The 19345-nt window shown below is 42.1% G+C and overlaps 1 protein-coding gene across 1 annotated transcript in view; it reads right to left on the bottom strand.

The window, feature by feature from the left end:
* Ush2a (usherin) overlaps positions 1–19345 on the bottom strand; it is a 673376-nt gene that overhangs the window by 86078 nt on the left and 567953 nt on the right. Inside the window, exons 58-59 of the mRNA XM_021165303.2 lie at positions 10720–10878; positions 8848–9010 (exon numbers count right to left, since the gene is read on the bottom strand). Coding sequence (XP_021020962.1) covers positions 8848–9010; positions 10720–10878 — 322 coding nt within the window. The remainder of the gene's footprint in view (positions 1–8847; positions 9011–10719; positions 10879–19345) is intronic.

Below are 19345 nucleotides of genomic sequence, written 5' to 3'. Positions count from 1 at the left end.
CCTCTCCACTTCTCCACTAAGGATGTAACCAGGATACTCCTGCACCTCTCCACTTCTCCACTAAGGATGTAATGGGACACTCCTGCTGCTACACCTTCCCCTCCTGAGGGACTGTACCCTCACATTGTCCCTTAAGTTACTTTCTTCAGGCTTTTGTGGGAGCAACAACAACAACGAAATAACCAGTGATCACATTTTGTTGTATTATCTTCTCTTGAAAGATGCATGCAATGCAAGGGACCAAATACACTATTTGAAAGTTATAACCCTGAAGCATACATTATGTTTTAGTAAAATGTTTCTCTGTATTTTCTGTCTCTGTTAATATTGTCAAGGTGGCAAGATCTGGAGTCACCCAGGAGACAAATGTCTGGGCATGCCCGTGAGATTTGGTTACCTGAGCTGGGAAAAACGTGTGTCCATCATGGGAATAGTTCAGCAAATCCACACTAGGTTATAATTCTTGTGGGATATTTTCCTAGTGCATGGAGAACTGTTTTATGCATTTTATTCTTCCAAGCAAAGAGCAGATCATGGGTACATGCATAGCAGCTCTACTCAGGTTCTACCCTTGGTCATAGAACCACAGAAGTGGGTACACAGTGGCCAGTGGCTGGGGAATCCTAAGTCTGTGGTAGGTGGATTGTGTGAGGCTCCATACGACTCTCTGGCTAACTGATGTTCCATCTGACTGAGGTTCCACACGGCTCTCTGATAACTGATGGACTTTGGTGACTACAAAGCTAAGCAAGGTTGACCCCTCTGCTACTGCGGGATGCTGGAGATCACTATGCCCCAGTACCTCAGCTGGCCCACTGTGGGACAGACATGGCTAGAGAATCCACAGTTCTTCCCGAGATTTACCTAGAGTCATACACCTCACATATGCCTGCGGGATGGTTGAACAGTATTTCTATGGATTTCTTATCTGCCACTTATTTTCTCTCCATTAAAATCAATCTTAATTAAATCATGCCCCCATCAAAGCAGGAAACATTCTCATTGCTTCTTAATACACTTGTGGCTATACATCGAGAACCACACATAAACAGCATCTTTGACTCAGGAGCAGCGATACAGAGATGAGCCAGCCATACCCAAAGGAGATGAATTGAGAACATGAAACAGGACTGTATGAAAATGAAAACCACAGGGTGAGTACACGATCAGGAGTTTGAGTTAGAGGGTTTTAAAGGACCAAGTATTATTTTGATGTCTCCTAAAACCTATCTCAATCCAGAATATTCTCAAAATATTCTTCCAACTCCCAGAGTATAAGTTTACTCTGTCATTTTACAGTTGAGGTTTTGTTGCTAACAAAACTCAGCTCAATTCATTGTCTTTTGGTATTGAATATATAAACCATTAAACACTGAGACAGGAGAAAAGGAACTGTCAGTTACGATGGCCTCACAGATCTGAGGTTGAGTTGGAAACAGATTTTTGCTCATCCAGGTGTAAAATTACAATGCACATTTGACAGGAAGAGAACTGGGCCTGTTACATCTCCATGTTCCCAGTGTCCATGAAGGGCTCAGGCATCTGCTTTTCAAAGGAGTATCTACAAGGCGGATGACTTGATGATTTATTTCTGTCCTGTGGCCCCACCTTTATCAGTTCTTATATTTTATTGAAGTAGAGAGTTAGACTGATGAAGAATGTAATGAAAAGCGGGGACCTCCTCTTCCAGCTCAGTCTCTAGTGGAGAAGAGAGTGTTGAATAAATCAATATTTTCCAGGCTGTTAGAAGTCTTTAATTAACACCCTCTTCAGACGCTGGGGAACACACAAGCTGCCATCTCAGATTAACCGGGCCCATCAAAACTCAGAGGGTGATTAAGACAAAGCAAATGACAGTACCTCTCACAAAATAGAAGCGGGACATGGAAAATCTCTCATGCTGGGAATCTGATGTTTCTCCAAGGGACCATCACTGTGGTGTAAGGATGAGCAATGATGAGCTAGAGAGGCATCATAGGTCCACCTCATTGACCTGTGGCTTCATTGTGACCTGCTTCCACTTGTGGACTCGGTTACACATTCCATGTAGGTGTGCCAAACTTGTCTCTGTGCCTGCTGCATGGCTCAGGTATGGGGTGTATGATTGGCTTCCACTCTAATGACTCACTCACAGCCAAGGACTCAGGTTGGCATTCTAGAAGCAACTGCTTGGGATAGGACAGTGTAAGCAAACCCATCAGAGTTCTATGGGAAGACTACGTTTTCTACTCTGTCCCACTTCAGACCTGCTATGACAATTCAGTTAATTTCTATTAAGCATCTCATGATTTCCCAAATTGAGATGTAGCCATGGTTTGTCATAAAAATGACATTAAAAGAAAATGCTGTCTGAGGGGGAATTGTAAGGATCTGCACTATTCTAGAGATGTGATGTGACGGTAGCTTCGAGTGTGTTCACCAAAACAATGAAAGGAAGAGGTCTGGGAAAGTATTTCTACATTGATTATGTAATATATTAACAGCACTGAACAACATGCTGCACCCACCCCACGTGTGGTGTCAAAAGCCAGGCTCTCTTTGTATCTGAACACACCCAGAGACGAGGCTGAGGAGAACACATTCCTTTTCCTAATTATTGGGTGGCAACAGCCCGTGGGAATGGTCCTGCTCTTCCCGAACAGTGTGCATGTACAGGTTGCATGCTCTGCTCTCCGTGGGCAGCCATGTGGACCAGTCATTATGAAGAGCGCAGTTGGGCAACTCTTTTTCACAAACAAGTGATTTAATATTGCCTACCACTAGGAGGAGAATAAAGGTAAATAGGAGTCTGGAAAGTCTAGATTTTCCACAACCATTTGTTCTCATTTTGTGTATAAAATGTCCTTCTTTAAATATTTTAAATATATTTATTACATGGCATAGAGATTGAGATCTCCATTTCTGCTTTATCAAGGAGTTGGATGATGGGTTCCATCAATAGTGGGTACCAGATGGACATTCAAGTGCGAGAGGAACTGACTCTCTTCTTCTTTCCTTTCATAGCTGTCACTCTGAGCATCTTCCCAGCAAGGAATCTTCCACTTGGGAAGAGGAGATGTGTCTAGTACAAAGTTAATTCCATTTGAGAAAACAGCTAAGTTTTTCTGTTTCCTCCTCAAGGAGCCAGTGGCACAGATACCCTCCCTGGAATTCTGGGACCCTACCCAGCTCAGGGCTCTACCTCTGGATTTCTCTGTTTTAATAACTCTGTCCACTTCCTTTGTTCCCTCAGCCCCTGAGGTGCCTTCTACTTTTGTACAGCTGCCACTCCCAAGTTAGCCTCGAGTTTTCTTCTTATGTTTTCAGTTACCAAATTAACACGTTTATCCTGCATGGCTACTAACATAAAATTCCTTGGTTAAAGAAATCTCTCTCTCTCTCTCTCTCTCTCTCTCTCTCTCTCTCTCTCTCTCTCTCTCTTCATGATTACACCTTGATTGCTATGCAAGTGATGAGGTCTAAAGAAAGAGGGAGATAGGAAAATCATGGAGAGTGATGGCAGACTGCATCTGGATTCAGTCAAGTTACAATTTTGCCTTTACCATACCATGTAACACACTGATTGTAAGTGAGACGATAATAAGTGAACAGGAGGAGGGTTGAGAAGACTCTCCATACCTGTCCTGTCAGATAAGTTCTGCTGCCATTATTTTGGTGTCTAATAATCTAGGCATTTTCTCTACCTATAAATGTAAAGAAAAATCCACTTTTCTTAACGAAAAACAGACATAAGCACTCTGCTACAGAGCCCATGTCTTTTGTCACCAAGAGTCTTCCTTTGTTCTTCAATAAGTATCCATGACTTCCAGCTCTGCTTCCTAATTTTGCTGCTGTGCATTTAACACAGTACTTCACAGGTATCATTTCACCATTTCCTAGACAACTTGCAGAGGTCAATCATTCTTTATGTTTTTGAGCCAAAATCTGCATAGCTTTATAGGTAACTCACCCAGGTTACTGCCTGTACCACCAGGAAGTGGCAAAGCTACATCCTTTGGCCACACAGCCCATGTTCTTTCTATGATCATGTTTCTTTATGTTATTCTTGGTTTGATATTAAAATACACACACACACACACACACACACACACACACACACACACACACACACACACAAAGCCCCAAGCACCTAAGTTGGTCAGCCTGGCCTGTTAAAGTCTACCCAAAGTCAATATCCAGATGACCTAAGTCTGTTCTGAGAGTGCTTTGGATTTTAGCTACACATGGCAAGTACTTCAACTATGGATGTTGGGAATTTTCTTACTTTATTGACACCTATAATGCCTCCACTGCTAGGTCAGTTAAGTTCTATCTACCACAGTATATGTATATGTATGTGTATATGTATGTATATGTGTATGTGTATATTAGGTATGTATATATGTATTTATGCATATGTGTATTATATATTATATAATATATTACATACATTATATATTTATATATTATATTACTTATATTATATATACAACACATATAAATACATATTTATGTATGAATTATATATCACATACATTATAATATTATATATGTATATATATATTATGTATATGTGTATGTGTGTTCCTTAAACAGACTAAATAATAAACTTTGAGTAGGCAGCATATCAAACTGGTAATTCATAAAATACTGTGGAGAAACTCTTTTCTAATGAAGACTGGAATTTTTATCTTACTCCTGTTCACAAAACTAATTTGTTTTAGAAATAAGAAGAGCCATAGAAGAATTGGAAGAAATAACCAATGTGCTATTTTTAACATGATCACAAAAAGATTTACTGCGTAAAGATTATAGACTAATAAACATGAAACCTCCAAGAGAAATGCATGAGAAATATGATTTTTTATAAAAAAGAAAACAGAATGCATCAATGTTAATATACTAAAATGACCAGTGTTCACATCTATTCATAGTGATCATACATGCCTTAGCTAGGTTATAAGGATCAGTCATGTGACCTTTCATACTGCTGTGCTTAAATACTCTTTCTTACTAAGCACGTTTCTTTTAAAATGCCAGTGGTCACCACGGTCTTACTTTGGAAGGACTAGTCTTAATCACATTGACATCATGAACTACTCCATGCATATTCTAAAAATAGAGGCACTCTATTGTGGTTTTTGAATGAAACAAACAAAGCAAGAAACCAACAATCCCTATAGGCTCAGCTCTGTGAAGACTTGGGGTCCCCAGGGGGTAGTGCTGCTTGGGGAGCTTACAGAGCCTTGAACAGACGCAGCCTTGAGGAAGAGGCTAGGCTTTGAGAGTCTAGAGTCTCCCTCACTTTCAGGTCTGTCTTTGCTTCTTTTTGCAGTTAAACATGTGATCTCTCAGTTTCTCACTCTGGCTTCTTGCTACCACCCATCCCCCAACATTATGGACTTCTCCCCCTTCTGAACATGAGCCCAAAGAAACCCATTTATCCATAAACCCCTTCTGGTCCTGGTGTTTTGTCACAGCAATGAAAGGTAAGTAACGCACCTCTAAAGTTGCTGACGTGTTCTTGCGTGCCCTACATTCTGTTATCCATCACACTTTCTGTTTATCTTGTATTGTGTAATAGTAAGATCATCAGTAATAAGAATTAAAGTTTAAAGAGCTGTGTGTCCCTTGGTATGGATAGACACACATGTATAGATCTAAGCTATTTATCATCTAACTCAATGCCCATATCTGCCTTTTCACACTATACAAATTAGACTTCATCAATGCTTCTTTGCCTTTGGTTTAATGGTTGCCTTTTCTCAGTTATCTGTTTCCTGCTTGGAAACACCAACCTAAAGTCTTTTTTAATACCCAAAGGAAGTTTCACCATTTTTTTTTCTTTCTTTCTTTCCTTCTTCACAGTGTTAAGGTGTCTTTGTACGGACTTTTGACTTCTAATGCACATAGATAGTTCAAATATCATTATTCATTTAAAAGGGAAGCTTCCTGAGACTATAAGCATTGTGTAATTTCATCTCTATTTACATGGAAGCTCCTATTGGGTGGAGATAATTTTACTAAGTGCTTCGCCAATTCCTAATCCAACGCATCCTAGTTGGATTTTGAAGATGGAGAATTTTACCATTTATAAGGCTGTGGACCTGACAAGGTGGTTAAACTGAAGAATCTTTATGCTAACCAACCTCTCTTTGAGGAAGATACGAACACGCAAGCTGACCTTGCCTGATTCTTGATAGTAAATAAGCTATAAAACAATACTATAAACTTCCCCACTGATCATGAAAACCTTTACAGAAAACTTCCATAAGACTTGTATGGAGTCAACAAGGCAGTATAGGTAACTGGAAATTTAAGCTGGGATATTCACATCAAGAGTATGTCATTAACAGGTTATGGGGACTTAAATATGGAACCCTCCTCACAGACCCAGGTGTTGGAACCCTTGGTCTCCAGTTGGTGGTGCTGTTTTGAGAGGTTGTGGAACCTTTGGGATAAGAGCGAGCAGGGGTATGGGCTTAGGAACAGAGGCGAGAGCTGCGGGTGGGCTCAGCTTCTGCTTTTGATCCAATGAGACATGAAGAAGCCAACTCTCGAACACTGCTGTTGGCTCCACCCAGGTAACCATGAGAAGAGCTGAAGCCTTCCTCCCTGAGTCTCAGCAATATGAAACATGACACGTGGACTATTCTGTTTAGTTCTTGAGATCATAAACATCTTATCACCTTATTAGGGTAGACACTTTCTATTTTTAACAGTATGATACATAGAAGCAATATTAAAACAACAGAAGAGAGGTGGGGAGTAATTCAGGGGATCAGTGAGAATTGCCACAAGCGTTCTCAAAATGAAACCGGCATGTTAGCTTCCTGTGATTTGATGAGAATATCTGCATAGGTCAAGCCTTGTCTCTGGTTTCGGCTGACCCTGTTTCCTTCGGTGACAGAAGACAGCAGGCGAGTGATGGAGTAGGAATTGCTTTGCGTAAGCTCCTCAGAAGCTTGCAGGCTCCAGCCGGAGCCATGCAAGGGGCCCTGCGTCGTCGTCGTCATCGCAGGATGAAAAAGAACTGTGTGTCTACATGCTATTTCTGTCCTTACAAATTTCTGATTTTTTTTCTGCAGCTATCTAAGAAAAATTTGATATTGTTGTTGTCTAAGCACATTTAAACTTCAGCCGGAATAACTGCCAAGTGATTCATGCCTCGGCAGGTGAATATAACGATTGTATCTGGGGCCCCGGTGCACCATTTTCATTTCACTTTAAATAAAAAACAAAATGTATCTGTGTCAGTCAGCGCCCTTCCGCTGTACTCGGAGGTATCAAACAGGCCACAATTATGATGGTGAAGTGATTGTGTCACGCTGGGGGAAGGTTTATTGCGTCGGAGTCGGCTAGGCAGTAACACATTCTGTTTCATATTACTCTTTATATCATTGTTTGCCTGTGACTAGAATAATCAAATGCCATCAAATGCTGTCAAATTCAATTTACAGTATTTTTCACTGAAGCGGCCTTTCTGCATTCGGGTTCCTGTTTCCCTTTGCTGTAGCTGCCACGGGATGTTCACTGTAATCAGGAGCTTTGTTTACAAAACCAACAGACTGGAGCCTTGTCTGGCTCTCTGACAGTGGCCTATTTCCCTTCATTCAGAGCAGGATTTTGTTGCACCTCTCCTGTGCAATTAGCATTGAGTAATTGGGAGGAAATCATTTCTGGAGGCTGGATATCTGAGATCCTGTACTAAAGTGCTTAGTGTAAAGTGTGTTTTTGCATGTTTTTGTATGTCCACATGTATTTGAATCAGAAACATTATTTTTCAAATTACTGTCTGCTGAAAAGTCAGGCTTGATTATTTTAGGCAACGCCCCTTACATAGACAGAAATGTAACCATAGTTTCTCCCTTCCCATTTGTTTTGCCTACACACCCTTAGCTGATCACTGGAGGAGGGTCTGAATAAAGGGTCTAATGCCTACAGGAGCTATCACTGAAGGTCCTGGGTTCATAGACCAAACAAAGAGCAGTGGAAAGTGCCAGGGAGACTACCAGAGGGTGGGATGGCAGGGGTAGGGGTGGGGAGCAGGCTGCAGTTTTGTGACTTCTGTTGTCTTTGTAGTGGAGCTTCATGTGTAGCAATGCCTGCCAGCCATACCTGTCCGTGTTTTCTGCCGTAGGGATCAAGCACACAGGGCCTTTGCCTCTGACCCATCTTTTATTTTCAGCTTCCCTCTATAAGTCTCTGTTTCTGTCTCTTCTTTCTTCTCTCATTTCTCTCCTATCTCCTCGTCCCTCCCCTCCCCTCTCCTCACCTCCTTCTTTTCCGCTCTACTCCTGTCCTTCCTCATCCTTCCTCAGCCATGTCCTTCCTGCCTTTCCCATTTCTGCTCTTTCTGCTTTCACTTTCTTTATATTAGGGAGATCAGTGCAATAAATTCTGCACATGGTGAGGAGAAATATATCACAAGCTAAGAAAAGAGGCTTAGAGCTGAATGGAAGGTCTGGGGATATGGCGCAGAGGAACAGTTGCGTACCATGTATGAGGCCCTGGTTTTGACCTAGAATTGCACAAACACAAAGAAGCAAAGAAAAATGGACAAGATGAGGAAAAACAAAGATGGCAGCATGTATGGTAGGAGTTATGGAGATAAAACAAAACAAAACAAAACAGAAGACAAGGGCTGTAGAGTCTCAATTGTCAAACTGATCTCAAGGAAAGGGTCACACAGTAACTGTGGGCCCTGGTATTGGGCAGTGTATCAGAGGGGAGGTCACAGTTTCCAACAGTCTCCACCTGCATGTGCTCCATAGCACATGAATGCCCTTCTGTCCCCTGTTCATGTGGACCATGCACGTGATTCTGCAGCCCTTGGATGGCATGCATCCCCAATCGAGAACCTCTCACCTGTGAATGACATAGCTGGTGATGATTCCATTGGGTCTTGTCGGTGGCATCCACTTAACCTCTATGCGATGTGACCCCAGAGCCTTCAGAAGAGGGGGCATTAGACCCACTGGTGCTGCTTCAAGCGTTCTGACGTATGTCCCAGGACTGACTCCACAGCCCGCTGCAAAAGCAACCCAGGGCTTTATTAATTTGTCCAGCCAGGCAAAGTGCCACACAGCCATGTAGGAGGGTAACAGTGCCATCAAAATGATGTCTGGGTACACTGCATACATGATTCAGTGTGTTCCTATGGGTACCCATGGGATTTAAACATTAAAATATAAAATCATGTTTAGATGGTTTATTCAGCAACGATCTGCTTATTCTAAGGTAGGCAAGAAACCACAGGCTTGATTAACCTGGCTTCCATTTCTGCTGTGGTTATTCTAGATAAACAGTGATGTCATTTGAATTTCATGAGTGTGCAAAACTTAGTAGTACTTAATGCATTAAACTAACCTTGTTGTTCAGACACACAGACATTGAACATGTAACTTCAAGTCTCTTTGTCACCCACAGCATAGTTCTAGGCATGTGGTGATTTTGCCCTTAAGTCAAGAGATCTTCATGAAGAAGCTGTTTCCATGTTGTTGAGTGAAAGGCTGGATCATGGAGAGCAAACCCTGCAAACAAACCATGGCCTGGTTTGTAGGGCAAAGTCAACAAATGGACTTGGGGTTTCTGATAGGAATCATCAAGCCCATCTCTGAGGCTTGAGGCACGTCTAGGGCAACAAGACAAGGCGTGTGGGAGATTATAGACTGGAAGGCTTCTCCAAGGTGAAACAAGGTGCTATCTCTGTGTGAACTGCATCTCATTTAGCAAGCAGGTACTATCTGTCACATATAGGCTGTACTACACTATTACACACAATATGATCTATTTGTTGGTTTGAGACAGAATCTATGTAGCCCTGGCTATCCTGTAGCTTGCTGGGTAGGCCAGGTTGGCCTTGAATTTGCAGAGATCTGTCTGCTTCAGCCTCCAAGAGTTGGGATTAAAGGCATGTACCACACTGCCTGGCATTAAAAGTTTGCTTTTACCACATGGAAATAATGTGTAATATTCTCTCTGGATTCCATATTTTCTGATTATCAGTTTATGTCTCTTCAGTCCTCCATGACAGGTAAGAAGGAGTGGAATACATTCTGTCTAAGATAGCAATGTTTCCACCAGGCCACAGGCTAAAGCACAGACTTCAGACCCAAGGCATTGGCTCCAAGGAACACCATCAAATATACACTCGTTTTTGCACAATTCAACTTTTTTCTATTGTTTGTATTTTCAAGGTAGACCCTGGCTATCCTAGAACTCCTTCTGTAGTCCAGGCTGGCTCAGAGAATCTCAGAGATCTGCCTGCCTCTGCCCCACCAAATGCTGGGATTAAAGTCATGTACCACCAAGCTTGGCTGCAAATCTTAAATAATTTTCCCCTTCTCCCTCCTGACAATGTTTAAATAAAATCAAGTTTAATACATTTTCTATGAAATGTATTCTAGAGCCTATTTTGTTTTATGTTCCTAATGGCCTCTCTGCGAGCTATGTGTTTTTCTTTTAAAAGGCCTTATAAAACAAGGCTTTACAAAGCTACCATTTTAATGTGGCTTTTTAATGTATTTTTTATGTATTTAAATATTCATGCAATGTGTAGGGATGTCGAATGCTTCAGTGAATGCCAGGTTCTGATTTTTCTGGGCAATCATTCTACCACAAGTCAGAAACTAATCATTACTCCTTGTATTTTGACTGTTCTTTTCCTAAGGAAAAAAACAAAAACGTTGTGAGATACTTTTTGCACAAGCCCAGGTCAAATTTCTAAAAGGTAGTCACCATTTTGGCAGGCTTGTATCCGTATTTCATACTGTGTGAACGGAGCCAGGTTTTTCAGGTGTGCAGATTGCCGGTGTCTGACAGAGAAGACTAAGAGCGTCACACTCCCACCACTGAGTAAGATGCTGTACTCCACTGGAATTTTGGGAAGCAGGATCCCTGTGAAGTGGGAGAGAAAGAGAAAGAAAGATGCATAATTACCTCACGCAAGTCCATCAGTGCCTCCGTCCCCTCAGAACGATGCACACACACAAGGTTACCTCTGAGAGGTAACGGATGACTTGGGGTAGCACTGAAGCTGCGCAGAACACAAGTTGGAAAACACTACAGTGCGTGCTCCAGAGGCAAGAGCTGTTTAAACATTCATAATGGTCGTAGTCAAAGATCCACTCTAACGGTAAGTAAAGATGAAGGCACCTGTCACTTAAAACATTCGGCAATTAAGGAGGGCATCACAGCCTCCCTAGGTTTACTTAAAGTACATTTAAAAAAAAAAAAACAACAACTCCAGTTTGCTTGTGACAATAATTTTTCTGCAGACCATTGTGTAAGCATCTTGTCTGACATGGATCTTTGACATAATAGCCCATAAAATATCCAAATCACTGTCTACCTGGAGACTTCCAAGGGCATTAATTATTGAGCTAGGACAGTCCACTCTGTCAGTGAGACTTACAGACCTTAAATACATAGAAATTTGGGTCCAATAACTGTCATTTTTTTTCGCCAGCACTTCCTAAAGAAAGTAGTGGTTTTTTTTTTTAAATCTATTTCTATAATTAAATGCCTGTTAAGTTTTATATGGTCATGAAGAAACATACACTTTTAAAGGCAAGAAGATGAGCTTTGAATGGAGACTGTAATAGAAGCTCTGATTGAATTATCTCACTGATGGGGGAGTGTGGGACATTTACAGTTAGTTACATGCTACGTATCAATACGTTTGTAGTTGCCATAGAAACTAGTAAACCCATTGACAACCTCGAAGAGTGAACAACACAGCACCTGAAGACACTTGAGGGGTGAGGTGTACAGAAGGAAAGGTGGCTCTCCTTGTATAGGTGTGAGCCCCAGTGGGGGTGGGGGGAGTGCTGACTGACCCTGGGGTGCTTGGGATTGTGTGCACAGTGGGTACAAACAGGGCACTGGCAAGATTAGCACCCTGTTGCCCCATGGTCTTCTTTAGAAATATGTTAGATTGGGAAGAACCTAGCGACCCAGACTGAGCAGTGTGTGCACATGTATACGTGTGCATGTACTAACGTGTGAATGGACGTGTGTGTGTGTGTGTGTGTGTGATTCATGCATGCATGTAGAGGCCAGAGGGCATCCTTGGCTGTTGCTACTGGCAGAAACCATCTTCTCTTTTAGAACCAGGCTCTCTCACTGACCTAGGACCCATCAAATAGGCTAGGCTGGCTGACTGGTGAGGCCCTGAGATCCATTTGTCTCTGCCACTCAAGATCTAAATTACAAGTGTGCGTACCATACCTGTTTATTTTTTATTTTTTATCCGTTTTTAATGTTGAGTCTGGGGATCAAATTTCGGTCTTGATGCTTGTGTAACACACTCTTGCCTATCTAAGTCATTTCCCATGCCTAGAGTGAACTTAATCTCGACAGGAGATGGCAATCAGAATGAGCTATGCTTGCCTCCCCCTTTCTCACCCTCAGTGGACAAACTTTAGGGTCCCTAAGTTTCTTCTTTCACTTAATGGTGACACCGTTGTTCATATCCCCAAGCTTGGACCTGAAGGAGTCCCTTGGGGTAACCCAAGTGGCCATTAGATTTCAGGATCTCTGCAGGACATTTGGGGGTTATAGACAAACAACAAGAGAAGAACTTGAATGTGTTAAAGCATGGCTGCCTGACGAATGATGGATTAACGCTTGAGACTGGAGGTCAGGATCAGGATGATGGCTGCAGCAGTAATGCAAGCCCGAAGAACAGCTTCTCAGAATTCCTGTGCTGCCCCACAGAGCCATGTTCTCTCTTAGTAGCAGAACACCGGCTTCAAAAGTTTGGAGGCTGTCATTTTTGTGAATATTTTGTGAAGGCTCCTGTGTCTAGCTTCTAGCATAGAGTAGAAGTTCAATCATTCATCAGGCAGTTAAACGAATGAATTCGACATTAGGATAATGGTAACCTCTCTCTTTTAGAAATACTTACTTACTTATTTGTTTGTTTGTTTGTTTATTTAATGTGAATGCCCGAGTGTGGTATTTGCATTTTGTGTGCAGTACCCACAGGGGCCAGAAGAGGGTATCAGATTTCCCCCTTGTACCTGGAGCTACAAGCAGTTGTGGGTGTGGGAGTGTGGAACTGAACCAGGGCCTCCAGAAGAGCAGCAAATTCTCTTGAATGCCAAGCTCCCTCCCCACCCCCTAAAGATAAGAAAATTTAATCTCAGTGAAGTCAAAGGCACTCATTCTGGATTGCGCACTGGCTGGTTGTGAGTAGTAATAATACGGTCCGAATGCAGAGCGAAGCTTATATTTCTAAGCTTTGAAAATAGAATCTTAGGTTAAGCTAACAGGAAAAGAAAATTACCGGGCAGGGCTGACAAAAGCTGTGTAGACAAGTAGACCAATTCGGAACGGGTCAAATTGCCATTAATGGAACAGGAAAATTAGAGGTTAAGATTCTAAGTTCTAAATACCAAGTTTCCTAGCCTGAGACCCACACATCCTGGACACATGTGGGCTCATGTTAAAGAATATTCTAAGACAAAAAACCTTTGGAAACACATGATTTTCCTATCTGAGGCATGGGAAATGACTAGAATTTCACTTTTCCTTGTTCATAAAACTTGGCTGTGAGTTTTTCTGCCTTAAATGTCTGGATGTAGAAAACTATTTGGTAAAGTCATAAAAAGTTTTACGAACCTAAGAGGTTAGAGACAGAGATCATGTCAGAGTGAGTCACTCGTAGGTCTGTAGAGGAAACTCGCATTGAAGCACCCATGTGCTGGAAAGAACTGTTCACGAGAAACTCAGAGAACAACTCAATTTTCAGCCTCTCCATGTTGCCTTAAAAATGAATTCACCATGAACACATGATAGGGTGTAGTCACAGAACAAATGGTTGGTCTGGCTTCTGCCACTTATGTTCAGTGTGACAATAGAAAATTCTATATTACTTCTTTTCAGGAATGGGTAGAAAGCTATCACAAGATCAGATCCTTAGGATCTTTAGACAGGTTTACCTCTCTCTTGGTTGGTTTAATGAGTACACATCACGGACTTATGTAGAAGATGTTCTTCAAGGCCTAATTCTCAACTGCTAGATGAAATCAGGAACATTGTTCCAAGTTCCCAGAAAGCTATTGTAACTAAATAAAGTTTGAGGGTTGGAGGGAGAGAACCGTTTACAGAGATCATTGGAGATTCTCAGTTCATTCATGATTGAGGGTGTGGCACCAGGCTCCCCACTCCATCCTTCAGAGAGCACCACATGACACTGTAGAGATGACTGAAGAGCTAACCAGGGGCGCTTTCAGCTTGTAATTCAACCTTTAAGCATGACAATATGTTCAGAGAAATTGCTACCTGGAGTATTTTTGAACACCTCATCACTGCAAGTCCCATTAGAGTCTATCTCCTTATTATCCTGATGCAGTCTGTCATCAATGGAGGGGGCTGCGGTCTGTCCTGTAGGTCTGTCTTGTAGGATGATACAGTGAGTCTAGAAGAACAGACACAGAACCTGGTACTGGGGCGGGGTGGGGAGGTGGGAGGAGGGGGCTCTCTTAGGTTTTTCTGGTACAATGTATCACTTTTCAATGATGGAGATTTGTAACAAATGCCTTCCAACACAGTGAACTACCACTCAAACACAAGGATGACAAATCTGGGTGGATCAAAAGACCCAGTGTGCGACTAAGAAACTGCAAACGCTTGGTCAGTGCTTGAGGCGGATTCCTCAGGATTACACATTCACTTTGTCTCTTGGTGTCTTGGGTAGGTCTTGTGGAAAAGTCTGGAAAACACACTTATATAAAACATGCCCCCATGTTATTGATCTCGATAAACTGCACATTGGAATGGGATCAGATCATCTCTGCCCCTATTTCTCCAGTCATTACCTCACACCAAGTGACCTCTCTGAGCAGCAGTGGCTTCCTCTGTAAAGGGCTGACACTACTGACCAGATAGCTGCACCTTTGCAAAGGTGACATAAAACCACAAAATATTCCAGTTCATTCCCACAAGGTAGAAGCTGTCAAAAACCTCCATCTCTACACAAGAAAGACAGATTTTAAAGAGAAAGGTAATCAGCCTGTAATAACAAGTATTGATCATGTTCTCACGCACCCCACACCTCTCACAGAGAGCCGCTCTTCCAAACAGATATGAATGTTCCATCCATGCGAGGGACTGTCCTAACCCTCTCTGGTTGTTTGGATTTTAAAGTGTGTACTTGTATATGATCAAGCTGCGCCGTGAAGACAGTCTGTCGTTCATCCTCGGTGATAATTTCAGGTCGTCTCCCACCCAACCTGCCTGAAGTCAGTTTCTTTGTCTCCAGTCTGTACCTACAACTGGCTGCTTCCACACTCTTCATCCTTCTACATCTCTGTTCAAAAATGACAGGGCTCCCAGCGGGGCTGGGGCACAAGATTGAACTTCTACTGTGTTTCAGAGATAGACACAATATTGATCTAGGTTTGAGCATGGCTAGCCACAGCGTGAACCCGGGAAATGCATTTTTCAGCTCACAGCAAATGGGCAACGAGAGCCCTTTACATACACCTATGAGGTGCTGGAACAGAAAATGCACCTCTAAACTGTGGACATGTCAAATTCTGACAAACATCTAGGAAGAGGGTCCCACCCCTGCCATCACTTTGCAGGGCAGTGACACACCGACTGCAGTGTCCCTGAAATCCTGAGCCATCTGCAATGAGTCTGAGCCCACGAAGCCCCCCCTGGTACCCTGATGACTAAATGAAATGAAATGAAATGGGCATATTTGTTAGAATCAGCTGGGGAGACTACGACTTGGTTAGTTCCCGAGTTCATACATTTCTGTCAGAGCAAAAGGAGCCTCGGAAACGAGTGTGAACCAATCTACCCTAAGTGCAAATGGCAGTTTTGTTATTTGGTGTCAGAGTTACCAGTCGCACGGTGACAAGCTGCCATAACACATTTTCTTGTTCTCTGAAGAACAAGGGTTGTATCGGTTAATATTCCTGGCGGTGTTCCTTTTCATAATTTACAACAACTAGATGCTGATAGGTTATTTAACATTTATGAAGTTAAGATGTAATCAGAAAAACCCTGATTATCTTTACAAATAAAAAAGTTAAATTATTCAACTTTTTTTTTTTCTCTCCATGGCTTCATTTCACAGCAGGTGCATACTTTACAACGGGCCAAGTCAATCATAAAAGCCCTTTTAAAATAATTTTTTAAGGAGCAGGAGCAGTAACAATTCTAAGAGTAAAAAATAATATAACCCATTAATTCAGTTTGATAGCAGCATTTGCTTAAAAAACCATTTTACCCTTAAAGCAGTGTCTCTGACATACTGGCCGATACCCTCCTCTGTGTGGCCAGGAATGTCTCGATTATGTCCTCTTTGGGGGTGAAAAGAGTGAAGCAGGCTACCTTCACCTCTTTGGTAATAACTGTACAGGATTTTGACATAGGCTGAGAGCTACATCTGCAGCCTTCGCTTCCCCCCACAGGTAGAACATTCCTCAGAGGTGGGATGATGTCACATTTCCTTTGTGTCTCTCGTCATGATCTGGTGTCCTGTGTCCTACCACATCCCTGAGTGGGGATCAGTGGATATATTCTTGTCCATTAAGGGAACACAAGAACTCAGTCCACCCAAAGGCAAGTACTACATTCTGCATTCTTGTGAGATTCGGATCTCCAGATAAAATGACCCCTCTGGACCATGGGATGGTCTACAGTTGTAATGTGGTCATTCACATTTTCTGTATCTATAGCAAAATTATTTTTTAAACTTTGAACTAGATTGTAGAAATGATAAAAAATATTTGTGATATGAATTAAGTAGGTAGAAAAATAGAAACTGGATTAAAAAAAATATTTATGAACACACACGTGCATACAAGTGACAGCAAACTAGATGACCATTTGGGTAGCATCAGGTGGCCAGCACGAGCTGCCTGGCTGGCGTAGGGCAACAATGAGGGAGGGGCTATGAGCAGAAGAAGACCTTACATGCGTATATGATGATGTCATAATTAAGCCCATCATTTAGTGCACTGCATGCATGTTAAACTTAAAACGCTTTAAAAAAATAAAAGGTTAACAAGAAAAATCGTGGGACAATAAAACCCCTGTGAGTTGCCTCTGATAGCTACACAGTGAATAACCTAGAGAAAGTCATGGTTTGAAAAATCAACATTGACTTTTTTCCCTGGTAAAATACAGAAAATAGGCTGGGTGTGGAGGCTCACACCTGTCGTCGTAGAGGGATCGTCATGGATATGAGGTAGTGAGAAACTGTCACAAAAAAACCCCAAACAAATATAGAAAATAGAGAGACATGAAGCGATAGTTACCGAGAGGGGGGTGTTTATCTCAACAAAAATGCCTAGCTCGTACTAAAACCCAGTAATGCAAGATACACTCACTTGTTAAAGAGCAAAGGAAGCATACATCGCTAGATGGGCTTCCTCTTCTCTCTTGAAACTTGCTAGCCCTTGTCATTTGCGTACTGTACTCAACTAAAACAAGAGCCAATGTTGGATCGTCCAAATTAATGCAAGGTTAAAATTTCATTTACGAATGTTGATATGCAGTTTGTTTGTAATCAGACAAGCATTCAACCCCATCTACCACAGCCAAGACTGTAACCAAACACCCACTGGCATGTCTTGTGTCTATAGATGGTCTATATTGTAGCTAGCTAACCTTTTATCAAAACGTGATTAATAAAAAGTATTTATGTGCCCATGCAGGATTAATTAAAATGATTTCCCAGCAGAAGCATGGTTGCCAATTCTTTTCTTTAATGGACTAAAAGATAAATGGGCAAGGGAAAGTGCCAGGGTTTCAATATTATGCCTTAAACTTAAATAACTCACCATCCTTAGTGAGGAAAAAACGCGCTTGCTGAATGCGGCTGTATTGTTAATTAGGACATGATTAAGGGGTGGATAGTTCAAAATATAGTCATCATCTTGATAAATTAGAGCCGCTCATTATTATCTGCAGAGTTTAAATAATTTTGAATGTTTGGGTTCTCAAACAGCAGGACTAGCTGCCTCTGTTCTTTCTCTGAGCAAATGGTTTATATTCTATGAAGTCTTTTGCTTCTTCATTTTCTATAATTTTTCATCCATTAAGGTTACGCACATTTCTCCTTCCTTTCACTTGGTTCTGTACTGATGCAGGGGCCGAGGATTCTTTAGGAAGTGGCTGAGTGGCTCAGGTTACCTCTAACCTGAACATTAACTGGCTGGAGTCTTTTCAGACCTGTCTACCCCATGGCCAACCATGGAAGGTAAGTTACCATAGTGACACCTTACCCCTAAAAAAGATTCATATTTTATGTAACTTTTTCATTTTTCATTTTTTTTTTTGTGTGTGTATATGTGTGCATGCGGTGCCCTCATAGACCAGAAGAGGGCATCCGATTCCATGGATTTGAGTCAGATGGTTATGAGCCACCAAGCAGGTACTGGGAATCTAGCTTGGGTCATGCAGAAGAACAGTCAGTGTTCTTAACCATCAAACTACCTTTTTAGCACTGATTTATTTTAAATTGTGTGTGTGTGTGTGTGTGTGTGTGTAAGTGGGTCTCCACCTTCAAACACCATACAAAGAGCAGGTGAGCAGGCATCTTAATGTCTCAGCAGTTGGAGTGCTTTGGAGTTATTTCTACTAACATTTACCAGGTAAACAGGAGATAAATGGACCTGGTTTGGCCTAGGACAAAGGATCTTGAACATGGCTATAAACCCGACTTTGAATAATCTCTTCATCGGAATTTGAGACATTACTCGACCTCTACTATGCCCACCTAGCAGGGAATCTTCCTGCTCTTGCGTGATTTTGCTGAATCGTGTCAGTTCTTTCCAGACTCTGGGTTGGGCAGATGGAGTCTTTGTTTCTGTCTCATCCACACACTTTAGCTTGGTGGCTCTTTTCCCTTAGAGGGGGGGGGGTGGGTTGTCACAATTTCCCTATAAATTCTCCCGCTCTTGACTTGCCCAACAAAACACCATCCTCCTAGAATCATTGGGTTTTTGCCAACAGTCAGCCCAGTCCTCTGGGTGCCACTTTATAAGGCAGCGGGTGTGCCTCATGCATTTGTAAGACTTCCAGGGAAAAGTGCAAAACTTAAGATGGAAGAGTTAAACTAAAAGCAGGAAGGAATTACTCTTCAAAGCTAACAGTTGAACAAATTTGCATTTGAATCCTGGCAATGCCCAGAGACCTCTGGCAGATACCACAAATTCCTACTATGCGGAATTACCTCCTGCCATTTGCATGAGAAGTCACTGGAAATTGGGAATGTTTGGCACATAGTAGGCCTTAAGAAATGCATGTCGAGCCGGGCGTGGTGGCGCACGCCTTTAATCCCAGCACTCGGGAGGCAGAGGCAGGCGGATTTCTGAGTTCGAGGCCAGCCTGGTCTACAAAG

This window comes from Mus caroli, chromosome 1 (genome assembly GCF_900094665.2).
Source record: "Mus caroli chromosome 1, CAROLI_EIJ_v1.1, whole genome shotgun sequence".
Classification (NCBI taxonomy): Eukaryota; Metazoa; Chordata; class Mammalia; order Rodentia; family Muridae; genus Mus; species Mus caroli.
The sequence above is the reverse complement of the archived record's forward strand: the minus strand, read 5'-3'. Positions and strand labels throughout refer to the sequence as shown.